The 20,225-nt window shown below is 38.2% G+C and overlaps 1 protein-coding gene across 3 annotated transcripts in view; it reads left to right on the top strand.

Annotated features, from left to right (window-relative positions):
• Positions 1 to 14,600, top strand: part of LOC118597719 (zinc finger protein 431-like) — a 34,747-nt gene extending 20,147 nt beyond the window's left edge. Inside the window, exons 2-5 of one of the 3 annotated variants that reach the window (XM_036209401.1) lie at positions 6,172 to 6,310; positions 11,251 to 11,377; positions 11,580 to 11,640; positions 12,786 to 14,600. In XM_036209401.1, coding sequence (XP_036065294.1) covers positions 6,257 to 6,310; positions 11,251 to 11,377; positions 11,580 to 11,640; positions 12,786 to 14,406 — 1,863 coding nt within the window. In that variant the 5' untranslated portion in view covers positions 6,172 to 6,256 and the 3' untranslated portion in view covers positions 14,407 to 14,600. Of the gene's footprint in view, positions 1 to 6,171; positions 6,311 to 10,885; positions 10,932 to 11,250; positions 11,378 to 11,579; positions 11,641 to 12,785 lie in introns of those variants that run through there. The other 2 variants (XM_036209403.1, XM_036209402.1) reach the window with 2 other exon arrangements.
• The last annotated feature ends 5,625 nt before the right edge of the window (positions 14,601 to 20,225 follow it).

The raw sequence follows: 20,225 nt of genomic DNA, 5'->3' as shown, positions 1-20,225 counted from the left end.
TAATCACAATCTAATTCAATTAGAAACATCTAAGTTGAGGGGTGGGATGTCCATTTATCTATGGATAGAATGTTCAGTTCTTTTAAGTCAATTTAATTCTATGTCCACTTAGCAGCATGATTTTAGTATACTTTTTCCTAAAGCCTATGACCTATCTATCCTTAGGTTTTTAGTCATGTGTTTCATCCTGTGGAGAGGGACTTAGATTGTCAAGAAGTGGTTGTTTACTCTTACGATATTTGTGCTACTATTGTAGTTGTGGGCAGGTCTTGCAAGGTTGTTCTTTACTGTAGCTTGAAGTGTTTGTAGTTGGGCATGACTGATGATTACTTGTCTCCTTCACTTCTTGCATAGCACCTTTCAGCACTATGAAAGCAAGTCAGTAGGAATAAAACTTCCACTTCTTACTATGTTGATTTTGCCATGCTCCAGGACTCAAGCACATGATGTCTTCATCAATAGGGTCTTATCATCAAGTTCTTAAGAATAACCAAGAGCTATAGCAATACAGTGTAACATTTGAAGGATTTTTTTGGGACCCAGTTGGCAAGAACCCTGAAAGAATTAACTTATACATGGCACAGAGTTTTCATTTGTTTCCCTCTGGTGTCCAGTAGGGGCATTGTTGATCTGTTTCCAAGTAACTCCATTTTAATTCTGTCTCTGTCTTTGTTTCTCTCTTTCCTATTCCATGCGTGTGTTTGTGTGTGTGTGGGTGTATGTTAGTGACATTAAAGTGTAGTAAATTTCCATGTCTTTTTCAAAATGTCTTTTATTTTATTTATCTTTTTCCCTTCTTACTTCTGAACTCTACCTCCATTCCTCCATCCGAGTTTAATACTCCTTGGAGCATTGTTTATATCTGTGCATTCTATCTCTTCTCTTTCCTTAGCGATTCCCAAGGCATGTTATTAATTTCATGAACTCTCTTGGTATTATAATTGAAACACATATCTGAAGGGTTTTGTTGTTGTTTTTAGACAGGGTTTCTCTGTGTTGTTATGCTGTCTATCCTGGATCTTGCTCTATAGACCAGGGTGGCCTTGAACTCATAGAGCTCTGCCTGCCTCTGCCTCCTAAGTGCTAGGATTAAAGGTGTGCACCACCATGCCCGGCACATATCTGAGGATTTAACACTAAACTCCACAGTGACAGAAAACATCATGGGATGTTTACTTTCCTTTCTCTGGGTTGCTTTCTCAAAATACCAGTTTCCAGTTCCTTCTGTTGGTGTATTCCAAAGTTTCATTATTCATTCATCAGTTGATGCAAATCTAGGTTGTTACCATTTCCTGGTTACTGTAAATATAATCACAATGAACATAGATTAATAGATGTCTCTAGAATAAGACATAGACTCCCATATATATATGAGTGGTACTGCTGGACCATATGGTGTATCTAGAGTTAGCTTTTTCAGAAATCTCTACTGATTTTTAAAATGGTCATCCCAGTTTCCATCCCCTTAAGCAGTAAAATGGAGTTCCCTTTTCCAAAAATCAATGCCAGAACTTGTCTTTATTTACTTGTTTTTTAATTTTAACCATTGTAACTGGGGTGAGATGAAATCAGAGAAAAGTTGTAATTTGCATTTCCCCAGTACCTAAGTATGTTGAACACTTTTAAGTGTATGTCAGCAATTTGTATTTCATTTTCTGAGAATTTATTATTTAGCTCCGTGTCCCATGATTAACATTTAAAATTCTACTTTAAGTATGGTTTTGTGAGGGACAGCCACACTTAAGAATATATGAGTGTTTATTAAAAACATATGTATTATTCAATATAGTATACTTTAAATCAGGGTCAGCTGGGGTTCCAAATGAGACTCTGTCTCAAAGCAGGAAAACAAATCAAAATAATATACACCTTTTAAAAATTTTTAGGTTTTTTTTATTTTTGAGGTCAAGTCTTACTTTAGTTGACTGTGTCAACCAGCATGCCCTTGAATTCATGGATATCAGCCTGCCTTTGCCTCCCAATAGCTGGGATTATTGATTTGTGCTGGCATGCTCAGCAATATTCATTTTTGAAAATGATTGTATGGGAACCAGTTGCAGATCCCTGAAATGACTTTTAACAGGTATTATATTGTCCTAATTTTCCAGTGCATACAGTCCTTTTCCTGTATGTTACTTCATTTTGTTTTTATTTTCTAGGGTGTGTGTGTGTGTGTGTGTGTGTGTGTGTGTGTGTGTGTATTGACTTTGTAGCATAGGTTTTAAAACTCAGTGATCTTCCTGTCTTTCTATGTGGAGTCCTCATGTTAAAAGAATGCAATAGCCTCTCTGAGGACTGGATAGGAGGTTGGGTGGGGAAGTGATGGAGGGTGGGTGGGAGCAGTGGAGGGAGAGGGAACTGTGGTTGGTATCTAAAGTGAGAAAAAAACTTTAAAAAATTTTTATTTTATTTATATATATGTTTATGTATATATATACATACATACATACATACATATATATATATATATATATATTTAAGATTTATTTACTTATTATGTATACAGTGAGTGTTCAGCCTGCAGGCCAGAAGAGGGCACCAGATCCCTCATTGTAGATGGTTGTGAGCCACCATGTGGTTGCTGGGAATTGAACTCAGGACCTCTGGATGAACAGCCAGTGATCTTAACCTCTGAGCCATCTCTCCAGCCTGAAAAAAAAACTTTTAAATAAAAAAAAAAAAAAATTAAAAAAAGAATGCAACACCTTATGCAGCTTGAAAAATAAGTTTTATGGCGCAAGTTATCTCTCCATTTATTTATTTATTTTACAAATTGAATTTTAGTTATTATTTTATGTGTGTGTGTATTTTCCTGTATGTGTGTCTTTATACCTCTTTCATGCATTGTGATCAGGGAGGCTAGGAGGTGGTGTCTGAACCTCTGGGCCTAGAGTTACAGATAGTAGTGAGCTTCCAGTTGTACTGGGAATGGAACGTGGGTGCTCTGTAAGAATCTTTAGTGCTCTTAACTGCTAATGTGTTTTTCATCCCAAGTTTTCTGTTTTTGATAATGTTTCCTATCCAAGGCAGCCTAGTTAGGGCGTAAGACACCTGTTGCTTATTAAAATGTGGAATTCTCCTTCAAGTGAGAGAATTAGTCTCAGATAGGGATGGGCTCCCTAATTGTTTATCCAGTACAGTGTTGTCAGCCCTTAAACCATATACCTACAACCAACAAAGATGGACTCAGAAAGTTCCGTTCATGTGTTTCAAGATACTTATTCACACAGGAAGAAGTTGGAAGAAAAGTACTTGGGAGGAGTACTTTTAAAAGTGCTATTAGGAAAACCCTTCATTAATCTGGATATTTTGAGGCAGTAAGATCCACCTGGTAAGGGCCAGCCTACATATATGAAGAATATTGAAGAAGGAAGCACTTTCCCTTTGCTTGTTTGCTCTAGCTGTGCTTGGAACTTCATTTCTTTCCTGTCATTAGAACCTACTTCTCAGGATTTCTTGTGTATACTGAAGACCAGCTGAGAATAATTGAGAAGAAAACAGAGCTGGAGAGAAGGCTCAGCTGTTAAAGGCTAGGCTCACAACCAAAAATATAAGAGGATAAAACAGACCTTCTCTAAAGCCAGGAATATGCTTGGGAGATCTGGTAGTGATCTGGGGCCAGGGCCTTTGTGGAGGAGTTGCTTCAGATCCTGAGAACCCAATTCTTTCCACCACATGGGGCTATGGTTGTCAGTCCCAAGGGCACTTTGGGCTTGTTCTTGGGATTTCCTGTGTTTCACTTGTGGAACATTGTTTTCTTAGCCTTCTCCTGAGTTTGTCCCATTTTATGACAGTTTCTGCTGACTTCTAAGAAGTTCCCCGTTTCCTTCCATTTTCCACTGGATGTAGTATACAAGATGCTATTCTTTTTTTTTTTTTTTTTTGGTTTTTTGAGACAGGGTTTCTATGTGTAGTTTGGTGCCTTTCCTGGAACTTGCTTTGTAGACCAGGCTGGCCTCAAACTCACAGAAATCCACCTGACTCTGCCTCCCAAGTGCTGGGATTACAGGCGTGCGCCATCACCGCCTGGACATTATTCTTTTTAAGACGTTTACTTGGCATGAGACATAGCTTGTACAAGACTTCCCCAACCCTTCTTTTATCTTTTCTACCTTCTGTTTTTCCTATCTTTTTCACCTTCTGGCCCCTGTACCTCACAATTTTGTCACTGATGTACTTAAGAAATAATTCTGGGAGTATCTTTGCTGTGTGTGTCTCCCATCTGCCGTATGGCTAGACTTACAGTCTCCTTTCCCTATTTAAATTGTTTAGAGTTCAACTTGGAGTCTGAATCTAAAAGAAACATAGAGTCTGAATCTAAAAGAATGTCTTTCTTTTAGATTCATACCTGGAATACAAAATCTGTTCTAGGTTGGTTCCTCTTTGAGCATTAGCCAAGGCATGCTATAATTAAAGATTTTTTAAATTAATCTTTTAATTGTATGTAGCATGATTTCTCCCTTGGAAGTCATATTAATTGTAGAACAGTTACACTTCCAGCTTTTTAGAAAAATGTTTCTGAGATAGGCTTTCATGTGTTGACTCAGGTGGACTTGATCCCATTCTGTTGCTCCCCAGGGCAATTACCTTACTGTCCTTTTGATTAAACCAACTAAATTCTTAAATTTAATGGCTGTATCCTCACAGAGTTTAAAATTATCCATTTCAGTCATGTAGTTAGCTATCCATTTGACAATGGTTGAGATTAGCAATGTGGAATCAGGCAATCAATTTTAGATGACCCGTCAGTGACCTGACTTGTCATTTCTTAGGGTCCAGAGATAAGGGCAATTATGAATCGATAGAGGACTGATCTTATCATGAAACCAAATTGCTGTAGTTACACTAGTTCAACCAGAATAGAAGATCTGGGTAAAATGGTGTGGCCCTGCCTAACTGGACTATTTTCCTGGATTAAGATGTTCAGCATGAGAGAAAAGGTGTGAGTTACTCCGTGGTGTTTCCCATACAAATCCCTAATCCCTATAACACATGGCCATAAAGCCTGTTTGAACTTTTCAAAATAACCCTTTGAGATTATAACTACATCATGTCCACAGACTCTTTCCTGCTTGCAACCCCTCACTGTTTTCTAGTTTGTGGCCTCTTTTTCCTTTAAAAACAGTAGCAACAGGTGCCATTTGCCATGTGTTTGGCTGTAGGAGCTCCTGGCTAAGAAGCAAAGGGTTGAATGCACTGGACATTGAGTGTGTGATGGAATGTTCACACAAAGGACCATGTGTCTTGGAAGAGGGACAGGAAGTACTTTGGGAGACTGGAAGAATGTCTGCTAAAATACTAGAGACCTGTCTCCTGGGGTGGAAGGGCAGAGCTGGGAAAAACTTCGCTGTCTGAGTCATTTGATCTCTGATCACCCAGTAAGGGAGGTGCTAATGTCCTGAGGCCTAGCTGGGTGGCTTAGTGTTCAAGAGTACCAGTGGTGAGTAGCTCTAAGATTCTTTCTAGGGATCATCTCTAATTACGCTGTAGAGAGTTGTGATGGATACCACAAGCCATGCCTTTGTGAGTGTGAGGGTCACTGTCTTCACTGTCACAGAGCAGAAAGAGCAGTTCTTCTGAACTGCAGAGGTTTCTCAGATATACATGGTGTTGGGTGCGTGGACGAGGCAGATTCCATATCTTGTGCCATAGTCCACAAATAGGAAATTGAAATTTTAATTAATCTTATACATTGTTTTCTGTGTGGACATCAGTGGGGCTAAAACAACAAGGGGACATGACAGTTTGCAGAGCCATAGCAGATTACCTTGATTCGCAGAGAGAGCTCTAGAGCATGGAGCCTCTCGGGAAGAAATATTTATAGCTGGGGGTTCAGAAACGTAACAGTTTAAGGGTCAGTTTTGAGATAATTTTGTGGGAGTTGTAAAGTCTGTGTTTAATTTCTAAACACATAAAATCATAGATAGTTGGGTAACATTGGCCAAGAGTGATTAAGCAAAGTGATTCCTAGTCCCATGAAGTAACTTCATAGAGAACCTGCTACAACTCTGGTCCAAGCTTGGCAGGATCCATCCCAATTAAGAAGCCAAATTTTGGGGGGTCACCCATGTTGTACTGGTTCTGGAAACAAGAAAGATGTAAAATTTAAAGGCTATGGATTCTTCCACTCTGGTTCCAGTTCAGCCTTGCTGCACCCATCTTGTTTTGCAGAGTCAGAGACACAGTGAGGAGACTGTGAGAGTTCATTGCATGAAGCTATGAAGATGAAGCCTGTGTTGTATTTTGAGACCATTGGATGTTGTTGAGAGACCCAAATTATAAGACATCTGCCATGGACCCCTGCATACAGGTAGTGGAAATAACAAAGGAGAGACATGTATATAAAGTTTCATGAATAAGTCTGAGCCCTTTGAGAATTAAGCCCCACATGTCTGAGACAGAGCTACATAATTTGATGGTTTCCCTTCTGAGTTTTAGTCTTGCCTTGCTACAATCTTCCCTCATTGTATCCACATTCCTCTCCTTGTTAATTTATTCATCTCTCATATAGTCATTCCTGACTTCAGTTCAGCTCCTTCTGCACCCCCCAGTCCCCTCCTCTGCTCCCTTCTTTCCCAGATCCCCTCCTCCCGTTTCCCTTCATAAAAGTGCAGATCTCCCTGGAATATCAAGGAAATTTGGCATAACAAGTTACAGTAAGTCTAGGCACAAGGCTTCATATCGAGGCTGAATGAGGCAACCCAGAATGTGGAAAAGGTTCCCAAGAGCAGACAAAAGAGTGAACACTCCCCAAATGTTAGGAGTCCTACAAAGATATCAATTATTCAACCATAATACATATGCAGAGAACCTGGTACAGAGAACCTGGTGCAGACCCATGCAGGATCCATGAATGCTGCTTGTCTCTGTGATCCCCTGTGAACCCAGCTTACTTGATTCTATGGGCTGTCATCTGTTGTCCTTATTTAGGTTAGGAAAATTTTTTTTCTATGATTTTTTTTTTTGAAAATATTTTATGGGCCTAAGTACTGGGATTATTTTTCTATTCCTATTGTTCTTAGGTTTGGTCATCTCATAGTGTTCCAGATTTCCTGGATGTTGTGTTTTGGGAATTTTTTTAGATTTAAAATTTTCTTTGACCAGTATGTCCATTTCTTCTATCATATCCTCAATGCCAGAGATTGTCTCTTTCATCTCTTCTAGTCTTTTGGTGAAGCTCACCTCTATAGCACCTGTTTGCTTACCTACATTTTTCATTTACAGAATTTCTTTGGTTTTTGCTCTTATTTTCTTTCTTTCTTTCTTTCTTTCTTTCTTTCTTTCTTTTTTTTTTTTTTTTTTTGGTTCATTTCCTTCAACTGATTTCTTTTCCATGGCTTTCTTTTAGGGATTTATTCATTTTCTCCAATATTTTGTTTATATTTTCCTTGCTATCTTTAAGAGATTTACTCATTTCCCCTTTAAGGAACTCTGTCATCTTTTTTTTTTTTTTTTCCCTAAGACAAACCCTTGTGTTGAGGGCAGACTCAATAGACTTCAGCGAGGGAGCTGCTCTGCTATATACGAAACCCCGACCGAACTCGGTCATCTTTATAGAGTTTGTTTTAAGGTCTTTTACTTGTACTTTAGCTGTGTTGGAATATTCAGGACTTGCTGTAGTGGGATTGCTGGGCCCTGGTGGTGACATATTGCCCTGGCTGTTGTTGATCATATTCTTAAGCTAGCATCTAGGTATCTGGGTTTGGGGTGGTTATGGATCTAGGTGCTAATGTCCCAATTTGTCTGTGTTGAATGTGTGTTTTCTACTTTGGTTCATGTTTGCTTTCTGGTCTTCAGATCTTCTGGTCTGTGTGGTCTGTGGTTGAACAGCAGCAGTTCCTTCCCCATATCCAAGTTGGGGGCTCAAAATCTGGTGGCAAATGTGGCTGTTCCAGCAAAAAAGTCTTTGCCAAAGTTGGGAGCTGAGAAAAGATGAAGGGGGGGGGGGTTGGGGATAGTGTGGGAGGCACCAAGGAAGTGGGGGAAGTTTTTGGGCAGGTGGCTTACATAGATTTCTGGCAGCTGGTATGTCCTTTGCTTACTACATCATCCTGACTGAGGCCTCCCCCTCCCTCTATTCTTCCCAGATTTCTGCCCCACCTCCTCACACACACACCCCATCCACTGTTACTCTCTTTCTCTTTAGAAAACAGTAGTCCTAGGGATATAACCAAACACACTCTAACAAGATATAATAAGACTAGACACAAACCCTCATTTCCAGGCTGGATTAGGCAACCCAGTAGGAAGAAAAAGGTACCAGAGCAAGCAAAGGATTTAGAGATACTCCTACTGTTAGGAATCACACAAACACCCAAGCTAAACAACCACAGCATGTATACAGAGCACCTGGCACAGACCCACGCAGGCTCCATGATCGCCACTTCAGTCTCTGTGAGCCCCTATGATCCTTGCTTGATTCTGTAGCCTTTTTCTTCAGGTATCCTCAGTGCCCTTGGCTTCTATATTCCTCACCCTTTTCTTCCATTGAGTTCTTTGGGGGACCATCCCTCGCCCCCACATTTCTCCAGAGTACTCTTGAGTAGGAGCAGTAGTAAATGTTAGATAGAAGGCCAGAGGGGAGAGAAACAGATAGAAAATACAGGATAGACTCAGGAGGGCCTGGATCCTAATCCACTGGGTCTCAACTGTCTCTGCCCTAGGGTGTTTAAAGGAATGCTAAGGAGTAGTGCAGAAGACCTCCCCCCATCACAGCCAAGTGCAGACCATCTCAGACACCTGCACTCAGGCCTGTGGTCCAATCATCCTCTCTATGCAGATGTGCTGGGTAGATCCCAGATGTGCTCCAACAGGGTTCCCAGAGCTCTACCTAGTGTTTGGATGAACATCCTCTACATCTGCTCCAATCAGCTGCTGGAGAGTGCGTCTCTAGTTACAGTTGGGCTCGACACCAATTTATGATTTAATGCAAAATGTAGTTAATCATTTCATTGGCTTTTTTCTTTAATTTTGTTTTAACTAGTTGTATTTTATTCTGCCCTAATTCTCTCAGCCATCCAACTTCTAGTTCTTGCTCATCCAGGCAGTGCAAGACATGGGCTCCCTCTTGTGGCATGGGCCTCAAGTTAGACCAGTCATTGACATGGTCTAACCAGTCACCATTACCCAAACAGATCTTGCAGACAATAGAAGTGAGTTGAAGGACTGTATTTTGACTGGATTGGTTTCTTAGTCCCATCACTGGGAGCCTTATGTAGTTACAGAAGATGGCCAGTTCAGGTTCCATATTATCAATTACTTAGAGTACTCACTAGGCTCACTCTCATAGGTTTTAGGAAGTTTCCACTGCACTAAATTTTTGTGTCCACCCTTAAACCCCCTCCCTTCATTCCAGTCATCTCTCTCTGTATTCCTTGTCTCCATTGCTGTGTTACTCACCTGGTCATTCTTGTTCCCATCCACACTTGCCCCTAGTCAACCTGCAAATACATTCTGTTTCCTCTTTCCAGGGAGATCCCTGAGTCCTCCCTGTAGCCATCCTAGTTGCTTAGCCTCTCTGGGTCTGGGCCTGTACTGTGATTATTCTGTACTTAGCACTAATACCCATTTATAAGTGAGTACATATCACATTTGTCTGTGTGGCTTTGTGTTGCCTCACTCAGGATAATAACTAGCTCAAGAAACTGAATATCAACAAACCAAATAATCCAATTAATATGGGGTACACATCTAGATAGAGAATTGTCAATAGAGGAATCTAAAATGGTTGAGAAACGAAGAAATTTTCAACATTGTTAGCATTCAAGAAAATGCAAATCAAAGCCACTTTGAGATTTTATCTTGCACTTGTTAGAATGGCTGTGATCAAGTGACAGCTCATGCTGGCAAGTATGTGGAGCAAGGGGAACACTCCTCCATTGCTAGTTGGAGTGCATACTTGTCTAGCCACTGTGGACATCAATATGACAGTTCTTAAAAAAATTGGGAATCTATTTACCTCAAGACCCAAATGCCACTCTTGGACATATACCCAAAAGACACTCCTCCATTGTAGCACAAGCCCACTTGCTCAACTATGTTCATATCGGCTTTACTCATAATAGCCAGAAACTGATAGGTGTATGAGAGTGTGTTGATTGAAGATTGATGTGGGACGCCTCCTCTACTGATGGTGGCAATATCCCTAAACAAGTGGGTCTGGGTTGGATAAGAGAACTATCTGAGCATGAGATAGTAACCAAGCAAGAGAGAAAGTGAGGAGACAATGTTTTTGCCATCAATTGCTAGCTTGAGTTTCTATACTCTACTGCCAAAATTATGGACTGTGATTTGATAGAATCAGCCAAATAAACCTGTTCATTACCAGAGATGCTGTTCATTACAGAGGATTTAATCTCTCCTGTCCCATGTTGTTGACTTATGATCAACAGTTACATTGCTATTATTTTCATTTGTGTATTTGTACCTCCTTAAATATGCATCTCCTTTAGTAAGATCTTCTTAATGTTACATTATAAACTGGGCACTTCAGGTTTCTGAAAGATGAATACAGAACTGGAGTGAATGCATAACTCTTTCTAGGAACTTCAATAAAAACATTTGAGTTCTGGGCTGGAGAGATGGCTCAGAGGTAAGAGCACTGACTGCTCTTCCAGAGGTCCTGAGTTCAATTCCCAGCAACCACATGGTGGCTCACAACCATCTGTAATGAGGTCTGGCGCCCTCTTCTGTATACATATTAAACAAACAAACAAACAAACAAATCTTAAAAAACAAGTTGGGGATTTAGCTTAGTGGTAGAGCGCTTGCCTAGCAAGCGCAAGGCCCTGGGTTTGATCCTCAGCTTAAAAAAAAAAAAAAAAAAAAAATTGAGTTCTTTTTATTTTTTTGTTTGACTTTTTATTTTTTGTAGCTGAACTCCAACTCAATTAAATTCACCTGCCTTTGCCTCCTGAGTGCCAGCATTGAAGGTATGAACCGGTACACCCGTCTTGCCCATCTTTATTTGTAGTTAGTAGTTGTTCATAAAATTTCTTTGATGTATACTCAGTATCACTGGTCTGTTTGCTTGTCTCTCAGTGTCTATTAATTGGCATTTCACTTTCAAGGCTATATCCTATTCAAAGGGTGCAGAGATGACAGGGTAAACCTGTTCAGCTACCTCCTAAAGGAGTTTGATGATGGCATTACAACTTCTGTGTTACGGAATAAGTGTGGGAAGCACCAGAATTTTATGAATATATTGTCATTATCACACTTTCTCTTTTACACATGTATGGGATATTTTAGAATGCAGTGACCTATGATGATGTGCATATAGATTTCACTTGGGAAGAGTGGACTTTGCTAGATCCCTCCCAGAGGAATCTCTACAAAGATGTAATGGTGGAGACTTACAGTAACCTCACTGCTGTAGGTAAGACTGAATTTTCCTTCACATTTTAAAATAAGGGGATAACTGCTTCGTGGTTATTAATGCTCTTCTGCAGTTTTGGCTGAGAAAGAGGAAGAATGAGCTGAATAAATCAGGCATAGTTCTAAGCTTCACTTAAACCAGTAACTTAAATATTGCACAATTTCTTATAATAAGCCTTTCATTTTCTGATACTATATTTTAGGCTACAGTTGGGAAGACCATAATATGGAAGAACATTGTCAAAGTTCTAGAAGACATAGAAGGTAATTTTAATGTGCAAGGTGATACAAATGTGCCTCTAAAGAAATTTGATGTGTCCTGGAAGTTTTAAAAGAAGCAACAGTGTAAATAAGCACAGTTTTAAGTATATTGGTGATTATTAAATTCTCACAAAACCTTATACATCAATGTAAGGTAGCTGATTTGTGTTTGCAAGGCATTCTTCTAAGAAAGAAGACAGGAAAACAATGCCAATATATATATATATATATATATCATCTTTTGGATCATAGCCCTGTGAGAGCTATACTGTAGAACTGCCAATCCACTTAGTTTCATACCACTCAGACACTGCAAAATGTACACATGTTAAATAGGTGATAAGTTTATATCCAAAACCTACTAATAGTCAAATTGTCTATAGTAAAGCTGGTGTTTTATATACTTGTGTACTTATATTCACTTTGCTAAGTTAAGCTAAAGAGATAGCTTATAAGAGTTAGAAGGTTGTTGTGGAGAAACCTTAAGCCCTATACCAAATGTCTACTATGAATAGAAAGTCAAACTATGTGAGTGTAATGTGGAAACCATTTATTTGTTTCTCTTTCATGAATATACCATATGCCACTCTGAATACAAAGCTTGTTAACATAGGGATATGGAAAGAAGCAATGTTCCTCTCTCCTAAAACAATTAGAAGATATGTAGTAGTCCCCACTTTGAGTAGACTTGTTGAATGTGATACAAGTTTACAATTAATTGGTTTTTTGATATAATTGGGAATGTATCAACTAACTCAAACTTCAGAGGAGCCTTATGAGTACTAAGAATGTGCAAATATTTCTGTTTGTCTGGTTCACTTTCAAATGTAGTATGACTCACAGTCTAGGAAAATTTATGAATCCATTAACTGTGGTAAAGAGTTGAGTTCTTTTAGTTCTCTTCTAATATGGGAAAAATCTCATATAGAAAAATGATGGTATAAGTGTGAGCCATATAATAGAGACTCTTTCCATCACAGGTATTCTTAATGAAGGGGAATACATGAATGTGAGCAAAGTAATAAAAACTCAAGTTCTGATTCCTCTTTATAATTAGATCAAATTGTAAAATTAATTAATATTGATAAAGTGGTTCATCAGTGTAATGATTATATTAAAAGTTTACCATGTGCCAATTATCCTTGCAGGTACAAAAGAAGTAATACTGGAGAAAAGCCCTGTGAATATACTCAATGTGTTAAGTCTGTTGCATATCACAGTAGTCTCCAAATACACAAAGGAACACATACTGGAGAAAAACCTTATGAATGTAATCAGTGTGGTAAAGCCTTTGCATTTCATAGTCTTCTTCAAATACATAGGAGAAAACATGCTGGAGAGACACCCTACAAATGTAATCAATGGATTAAAGCCTTTTCACAACACAGTTATTTACAAATACATGAAAGAACACATACTGGAGAAAAACCCCATGAATGTAATCAGTTTGGTAAAGCCTTTGCATATAAGAATATTTTTCAATGGCATGAAGTATTTCATATTGAAGCAAAACCCTGTGAAGGTATTCAATATGGTGAAGCTTTTGCACATCACAGTAATCTCAAAATATGTAAAGGAACACATACTGGAAAGAAACCCTATGAATGTAACCAATTTAGTAAAGCCTTCGCACACAGTCATAGTCATCTTCAAACACATAGTGGAGAGAAACTTTATGAATGTAATCAATGTGGTAAAACCTTTGCGAGAGGCGGTCATCTTCAAATACATAAAAGAACACATACTAGAGAGAAACCTTATGAATGTGATCAATGTGGTAAAACCTTTGTACATCACACTCATCTTCAAATACATAAAAGAACACATACTGGAGAGAAACCTTATGAATGTAATCAATGCGGTAAAACCTTTGCATATCAAAATATTCTTCGAAGGCATGAAAGAATTCATACTGAAGTGAAACCACATGAAGGTATTCAATATTGTGAAGCTTTTGCTCATCACAGTCATCTCAGAATACATAAAGGAACATCTACTACAAAGAAACCCTATGAATGTAATCAATGTGGTAAAGCCTTTGCACGTCATAGCCATCTTCAAACACATGAAAGATCACATACTGGAGAGAAACCTTATAAATGTAATCAATGTGGTAAAACCTTTGCAAGTGACAATCATCTTCGAATACATAACAGAACACATACTGGAGAAAAACCTTATGAATGTGATCAGTGTGGTAAAACCTTTGCACGTCATAGTCATCTTCAAATACATAAAAGAACACACACTGGAGAGAAACCCTACAAATGTAATCAGTGTGATAAATCCTATTCACAACCCAGTTATCTCCAAATACATGAAAGAACACATACTGGAGAGAAACCTTATAAATGCATTGAATGTGGTAAAGCCTTTGTAAGTCAGCGTAGACTCCAAATACATAAAAGAATGCATACTGGTGAGAAACCCTATGAATGTAAGCAGTGTGATAAAGCCTTTGCCTTTCACAGTAATTTTCAAAGGCATAAGAGAATACATACTAGAGAAAAATCCTATGAATGTAATCAATGTGGTAAAGCCTTTGTACATTGCAGTAGTCTCCAAATACATAAAAGAACACACAGTGGTGAGAAACCCTATGAATGTAATCAATGCGGTAAGGCCTTTGCATGTCATAGTCATCTTCGAATACATAAAAGAACACATACTGGAGAGAAACCTTATGAATGTAAATATTGTGGGAAAGCCTTTGTAAGTCATAGTAATCTTCAGAGACATGAAAGAGTTCATTCTGGAGAGGAAACATGAAGGTATGTAACATGATAAAGCTTTTCCACATTTCTATTGTTTTCAGCATCATGAAATAATTCTTATTGGAGATAAACTCTGAACATTAACAATGTGGTAAAGTCTTTGCATATCATAGTTATCTCTGAAGGCATAAAATAAGACATACTAGGGGTTGGGGATTTAGCTCAGTGGTAGAGCGCTTGCCTAGCAAGCGCAAGGCCCTGGGTTCGGTCCTTAGCTCTGGGGAAAAAAAAAGACATACTAGAGAAAACTTATGAATGTACTCATTGTGGTAAAGCCTTTGAATGTCATAGTCATCTTCAAATACCAGCCAGAAAGCCTACAAATGTAATCAATATGCTTTTCACAATATTGGTTATCTCCAAATACATAAAATAACACATACTGGGGAGGAACTCTATGAATAGAAGTAGTGTTTGCATGTGACAGTAGTCTCCAAATACATAAAAGAAAACATTACTGGGAAGAAATCCTTTGAATGTAAGGTAAGCAGTACAGCCTTTGTATGTGTAAGTAGTCCTTGAAATGATGAGAAAAAAATCATATGCAGAGAAACCCTATTAATAGTGTGTTAAAATTTTGCACTTCATCGTAGTCTTTCTGTTACATGAAGCAATTCCTGGTTGAAGAAACAAAACTATAAGCTGTTAGATGCCTAACACCTGTTACAGGAATGAAGAAAAACATTGTTTTAATTTTAATTATGTGATGTCTGTGTATCTTTATGTGTGGATGTGATTGTAAATGCTGGTTCCTAAGAAGTTTAGACCCTTTGACATTTCTTGTAGCAGGAATTACAGGAAGTTGTGAAAAACCTGACCTTCGTTCTGGGAATGAACTTTTTGTCACTGCTTGGCCATGTCTTTACTTCTGTAAATATTTTAAGGTTTTGTATATCACCTTGATGGTAGGAAATATGAAAGAACTTGTATAGGAGAAATCCTATTTATGTAAATAGGTAAAGACTTTAGGCATCACAGTTGTCTGTAGTTTATAGGAAAAAAATCTTGTTTCATCTCTTTTTCATCATAGATTTGAAGCAAGTAAGTTATTTACCATGTTTACCCAAGACTGTGGAGGTCCCTGCATTATAGTTTCTATTTTGAAACATTTGTAGTAGATATTAAAGTGTGGTTTATGAGTTACAAATCTATTTAGTAAAGTTTATTTTGTGGTCCTTATATTTCTTCTGTGGCTTTTGTGCTTTCACTTGGAGATAAGTATTTTTCTGTTCAGTGTATAGAATGGGGTGCCCATCATCTAAGTAGTCCATTATTTATTTATCAGACAGTTGAGGATTATACTTTTCAAGTAAGGGCGTCTGAAAATTTGGTGGGTACCTGGTTTTGTTTTTCATAGCTTTATGAATCCTCTTGAGATGTTGTTTGTTATACACCCTGTCTTGAATGTTGAAAATTAGATAGGGATACATTTGAACTTATAGTCCTCATGTGTCAGCCTTACAAATACAAGTCCAAGGGTAGATAATGTACCCCCAACATGCATTATTTTGTCAATACATTGTAACAATGTTAATGTTAAAAAACTTAATAGAAGAGAATATAAGGAACTATACCTCATGTGTATATCCAATGCAGCATTTTTGTCTGTCTGGAAGAGATATAATAAAGTAGGATAATCAGCAATTAGCTTCATATTTCTATGGATATGTATATATTATTTGATGCTCCATGCTTCTTCATGTCCAAGTATAGTTATTTGTTTGGCACTTCATCTTGAAGTACTGCCTTCAAATGGAATTATACAGAGATGGCCAATAAATAATGTAATAGTAACGAGAATTTTTAAAAATTTCTGTTGTGTGTGTGTAATGTGATTATTGGTTTTTGGGCTGTGACAGATGTGGATTCTTGTTCACGTAGTGATCAAGATGAAGTTATCAGCCTTGCACACCACTGACATTTCCTACTGGGCCACTTTCCAGATGCTCAAATAAGATTAGTTGAAACCTTACGTCTGTAAAATATTGTCTTTCTGCTGTGGATATCGCTCTGTATAAATAAAATGCTGTTTGGCCAGTGGCCAGGCAGGAAGTATAGGCAGGACAAGAGAGAAGAGAATTCTGGGAGGTGGAAGGCTGGGGCGGGGAGACACTGCCAGCAGCTGCCATGACAAGAAAGAGATAAGGTACTAATAAGCCACGAGCCATGTGGCAAAGTGTAGTGTTGCGGTAGTACCTGCGCTACCACCACCCATTTACCATCACCGAGCCAGGGGCTGTGGATAAAAAAAAAAGACAAAAGACAGCGGGTCATACGTGCCAAAGGATGCCGAATGCCGTATTGAAGAAGGGAGGAAACCTTAAATACAGGCTTACAGCACAATGGAGGAACCCTAGAGGGCAGAAGTTCGCTACTGAATGTTCTACATTCTTGCATCTAAGCTGTGGAGGGTGGAGAACGGCAGGGAATTAGCCTAGGGAGGACATCAAGGTCAAGCTCGGCAAGCAGGGCGGCAGTTACCCAACTTGGGAGTTTCAGGGCAATACAGTATAGATGAATAGAAATGGGCTAAATATAAGAGTAAGAGCTAGACAGTGGTAGGCCTGAGCTAATGGCCAAGCAGTTTAAATAATGTAGATGTCTGTATGTTTATTTTATAAATGGGTTGTTGGACTATCTGGGCTTGGTGGGGACTGGAGAGAAGGTCTCCAACTACATCTTTCTTTTCAGATTGTAAACACATTCTCATCCAAGGATCAAGGAAAATAGGACGGTTTGAATAATAAATACTGTTTGCAAAAGAAAATGCTATACTGCTATCACTTGTATTTTGGAATATGTTAATTCTCAGGACTAAACACTGTTCATAACACTTTCTCCGAGCCACAAACAAATGCCAGAGAATTCTCTCCATCAGTAATGTTGCTTGCTGCTAAGCTTGATAACTTGGGTTCAATCTCTAGGAGACCTGTAGTACTACAAGCCTTTTTCTTATTTCTATATTTGGGCTGTGGTATATGCACACTCACATACCAGCACACACATAAATAAATTTCAATCCAAATAAGTGCCATTGAGATCATTTGAAGCTGAACAACTCCTTGGCTTTCAACACTAGAACACATATCAGGGATGTAGATAATCAATACCTCTAAGTTGTCCTCTCATTGCCAAATTACATCATTATACAGGTTTACACACACAAACACAATTCAGGCATTTTAAGTGGATGAAATTAACAAAGCAAAAAAAAAAAACCCACAAAAAACAACAACAACAACATAACAGTTATTGGGAACATATCAAATGCTTTGCCAGTTTAAATTATTAGAATTTCAAGAAATATTACTGTTCATCAAAACAATTATAGTCCCTTTTAAAATCTAATTTTATCCTTTCTGTCTGATTTGAAGATAGGTCATTTTAAAATCATGTCTTGGCTGGGGTTAGAGGTTGATACACATAATCACAACACTTGGGAGACAGTGGCAACTGATCTGTCTGAATTTGAGGTCAGCTTGGTTCATTTAGTGATTTCCAGGATAGCCACAACTATGTAAAGATATCCTGTCTCAATGAGATTCCAAAAAGAAAAAGCATATCTCAAATATGGAGCTTTTTCTAATATAATCTGACTGGGCTCTGGTTTCACCAAAACCTTATGTTGTCTTTACTCACATGAAGAGAATGTGGAGAGTCCATTTGTGGAAGTGTAGAAATCCATTGAATCTTTTGACTAACATCTAGCAGGGACTTCCATCACCTTCAAATGATAGGAGATAGAAGGGGTAATGAGGCATCATCTTCTGCTTTATAATGACATTTGGGAGCTGGAGAGATTGATCCATAGAACTTTTCCTCTGGAGTACCTGTCTGGTTTCTAGCTCCCCACATCAGATGAGTAAGAATTACCTGTAATTCCAGCCTCCAGTAGATATGATATATTCTTCTGGTCTCCTAGGGCAGCAGATATGCAAATGGTGAGAAGTCAAATATATATGTGATTAAATGTTGTAAATAAGGTTTTCTTTTGTATATGTTAATTTTTAAGAAAAATGAAAATTAATTTAGATGTATATATTTGCCAGTGTGTATACCAAGTGTATGCTAGATACAAGTGGAGGCCAGAAGAGGGTGTCTGATCCCCTATGGCTGGAGTTACAGATAGTTGTGAGCTGTCTTGTGGGTGCTAGAAATCAAAGACAATCCCTGTGGTTGAGCAGTCAGTGTTCTTATCTGCTGAGTCATCTGTTCAGCCAAATGAACATGTCATCAACAGTAATGTTGTATGAAAGGCTAGTCCTGAGTTCATCTTTACCTCAATCCTGGTAATTTCCAAAAGAAATACAAGATTGGTAGCATCAGAAACTAACTTAGATATGGAGCTTAATGAAGTTTCTACCTCTAAATCTCTACAAAATGAGGGAAGTGTACAAATACTGATCAGGAGAGAAACTGGCAAGTCTTTTAAAAAGTGGCTGACCACAGACTGAGTTTATCTCAAATATGGTAAATAGGCAGCAATGGGAGCCCACAAGAACACTGCAGCTGGGAGAATTAGCCTCAGGCAGGGATGGGTTCCATGTTTGCTTACATAATGCAATGTGTTCAGCCCTGAAACCCTATACACACAATGAACAGAAATGGACTCAATGGGTTTTATTTATATATTTGTGCATACTTAGTCACACATACCTAAGGAAGAAATTAGAAGGGAAGAATTTGGGAATGGATGGACAGAAGACAGGAAAGGGAGAAAATGATGTAATATATTTTAGTAAAAATATATAAAAATAAATTTTAAATAAAATGCTGCTAGTGATATAAATTATTAAGAGCACTGGGTGTTTGTTCAGAGGACACAGGTTCCATTTCCAGAAGCCATGGTAGCTAACCATCTCATGTAAATCCAGTTCCAGGGCATTTTAGGCCTTCTGGCCTCTGTAGGTACTGCACACAGACATGCAGGCAAACACACATATACATAAAGTAAAAGTAAACCTTAAAAATGGGAGTTCTGTACAGTTATGTCACAAGTCTTGAGACAGTAGGAAGGATTACTTAAAATGAACTTCTGGTCCTTCATAGAATCAGCAATGGCCTTCCTCTGAGCCAGCCTCCTCAGAGGCAAAGGCAGCCTTGTTCTGGGGTTAGAATAGCTCAGAATAGTGGCTCATTTAAGAGCACCATCCATGATTTGGAGAGGTGTCTTTCCCAAGATTTTTTTTTTTTTTTTGTATTTATGTTCTCTGTCATTTGTGTATGTATTTGTATCTTGGCGTTGTAACATCTTTTAAATGTAAAAATATTTAGATGATCTAAATATAAGTAGATCATAATGTTTTATCTAAAAGATTTTGTTCTACAAATCTCCATCTGCCTAAGTGCCTAGACTTGCAGTCTTCTGTGCCTATTTAAGTTGTTCAAAATATAACCTCGGGCCTGGAATGAAAAGAGACTTAAAGATGACAGCATATTTGGGATGCAAAATCTGTTCTAGGCTGGTCCCTCTTTTTTTGCATTGTCCAAAGCTGGGTATGCACTATTATTAAAGAGATTTTTGTTATACTTTTAAGTGTGAGGAGTGATTTCTTTCTGGGAAGGCATATTAATTCTAGAACATCCGCACCTCTAGCCTTTTAGAAAAATGTTTCTGAGAAAAGCTCTTCATGTTGATTCCACTCTGTTGCTCCACAGGATAATGACCTTGTTGTCCTTGTGATTAAACCAACTAAATTCTTAGATTAAAGAACTTTAATACCATTGAGTTTTAAAATTACCCATTTGAGTCAAGTAGTCAACTGTCCATTGCAATAACATGAAAAAGGATTTGTGTGTGGAGCATGGCTTTTG

This window comes from Onychomys torridus, chromosome 17 (genome assembly GCF_903995425.1).
Source record: "Onychomys torridus chromosome 17, mOncTor1.1, whole genome shotgun sequence".
Classification (NCBI taxonomy): domain Eukaryota; kingdom Metazoa; phylum Chordata; class Mammalia; order Rodentia; family Cricetidae; genus Onychomys; species Onychomys torridus.
The sequence above is the reverse complement of the archived record's forward strand: the minus strand, read 5'-3'. Positions and strand labels throughout refer to the sequence as shown.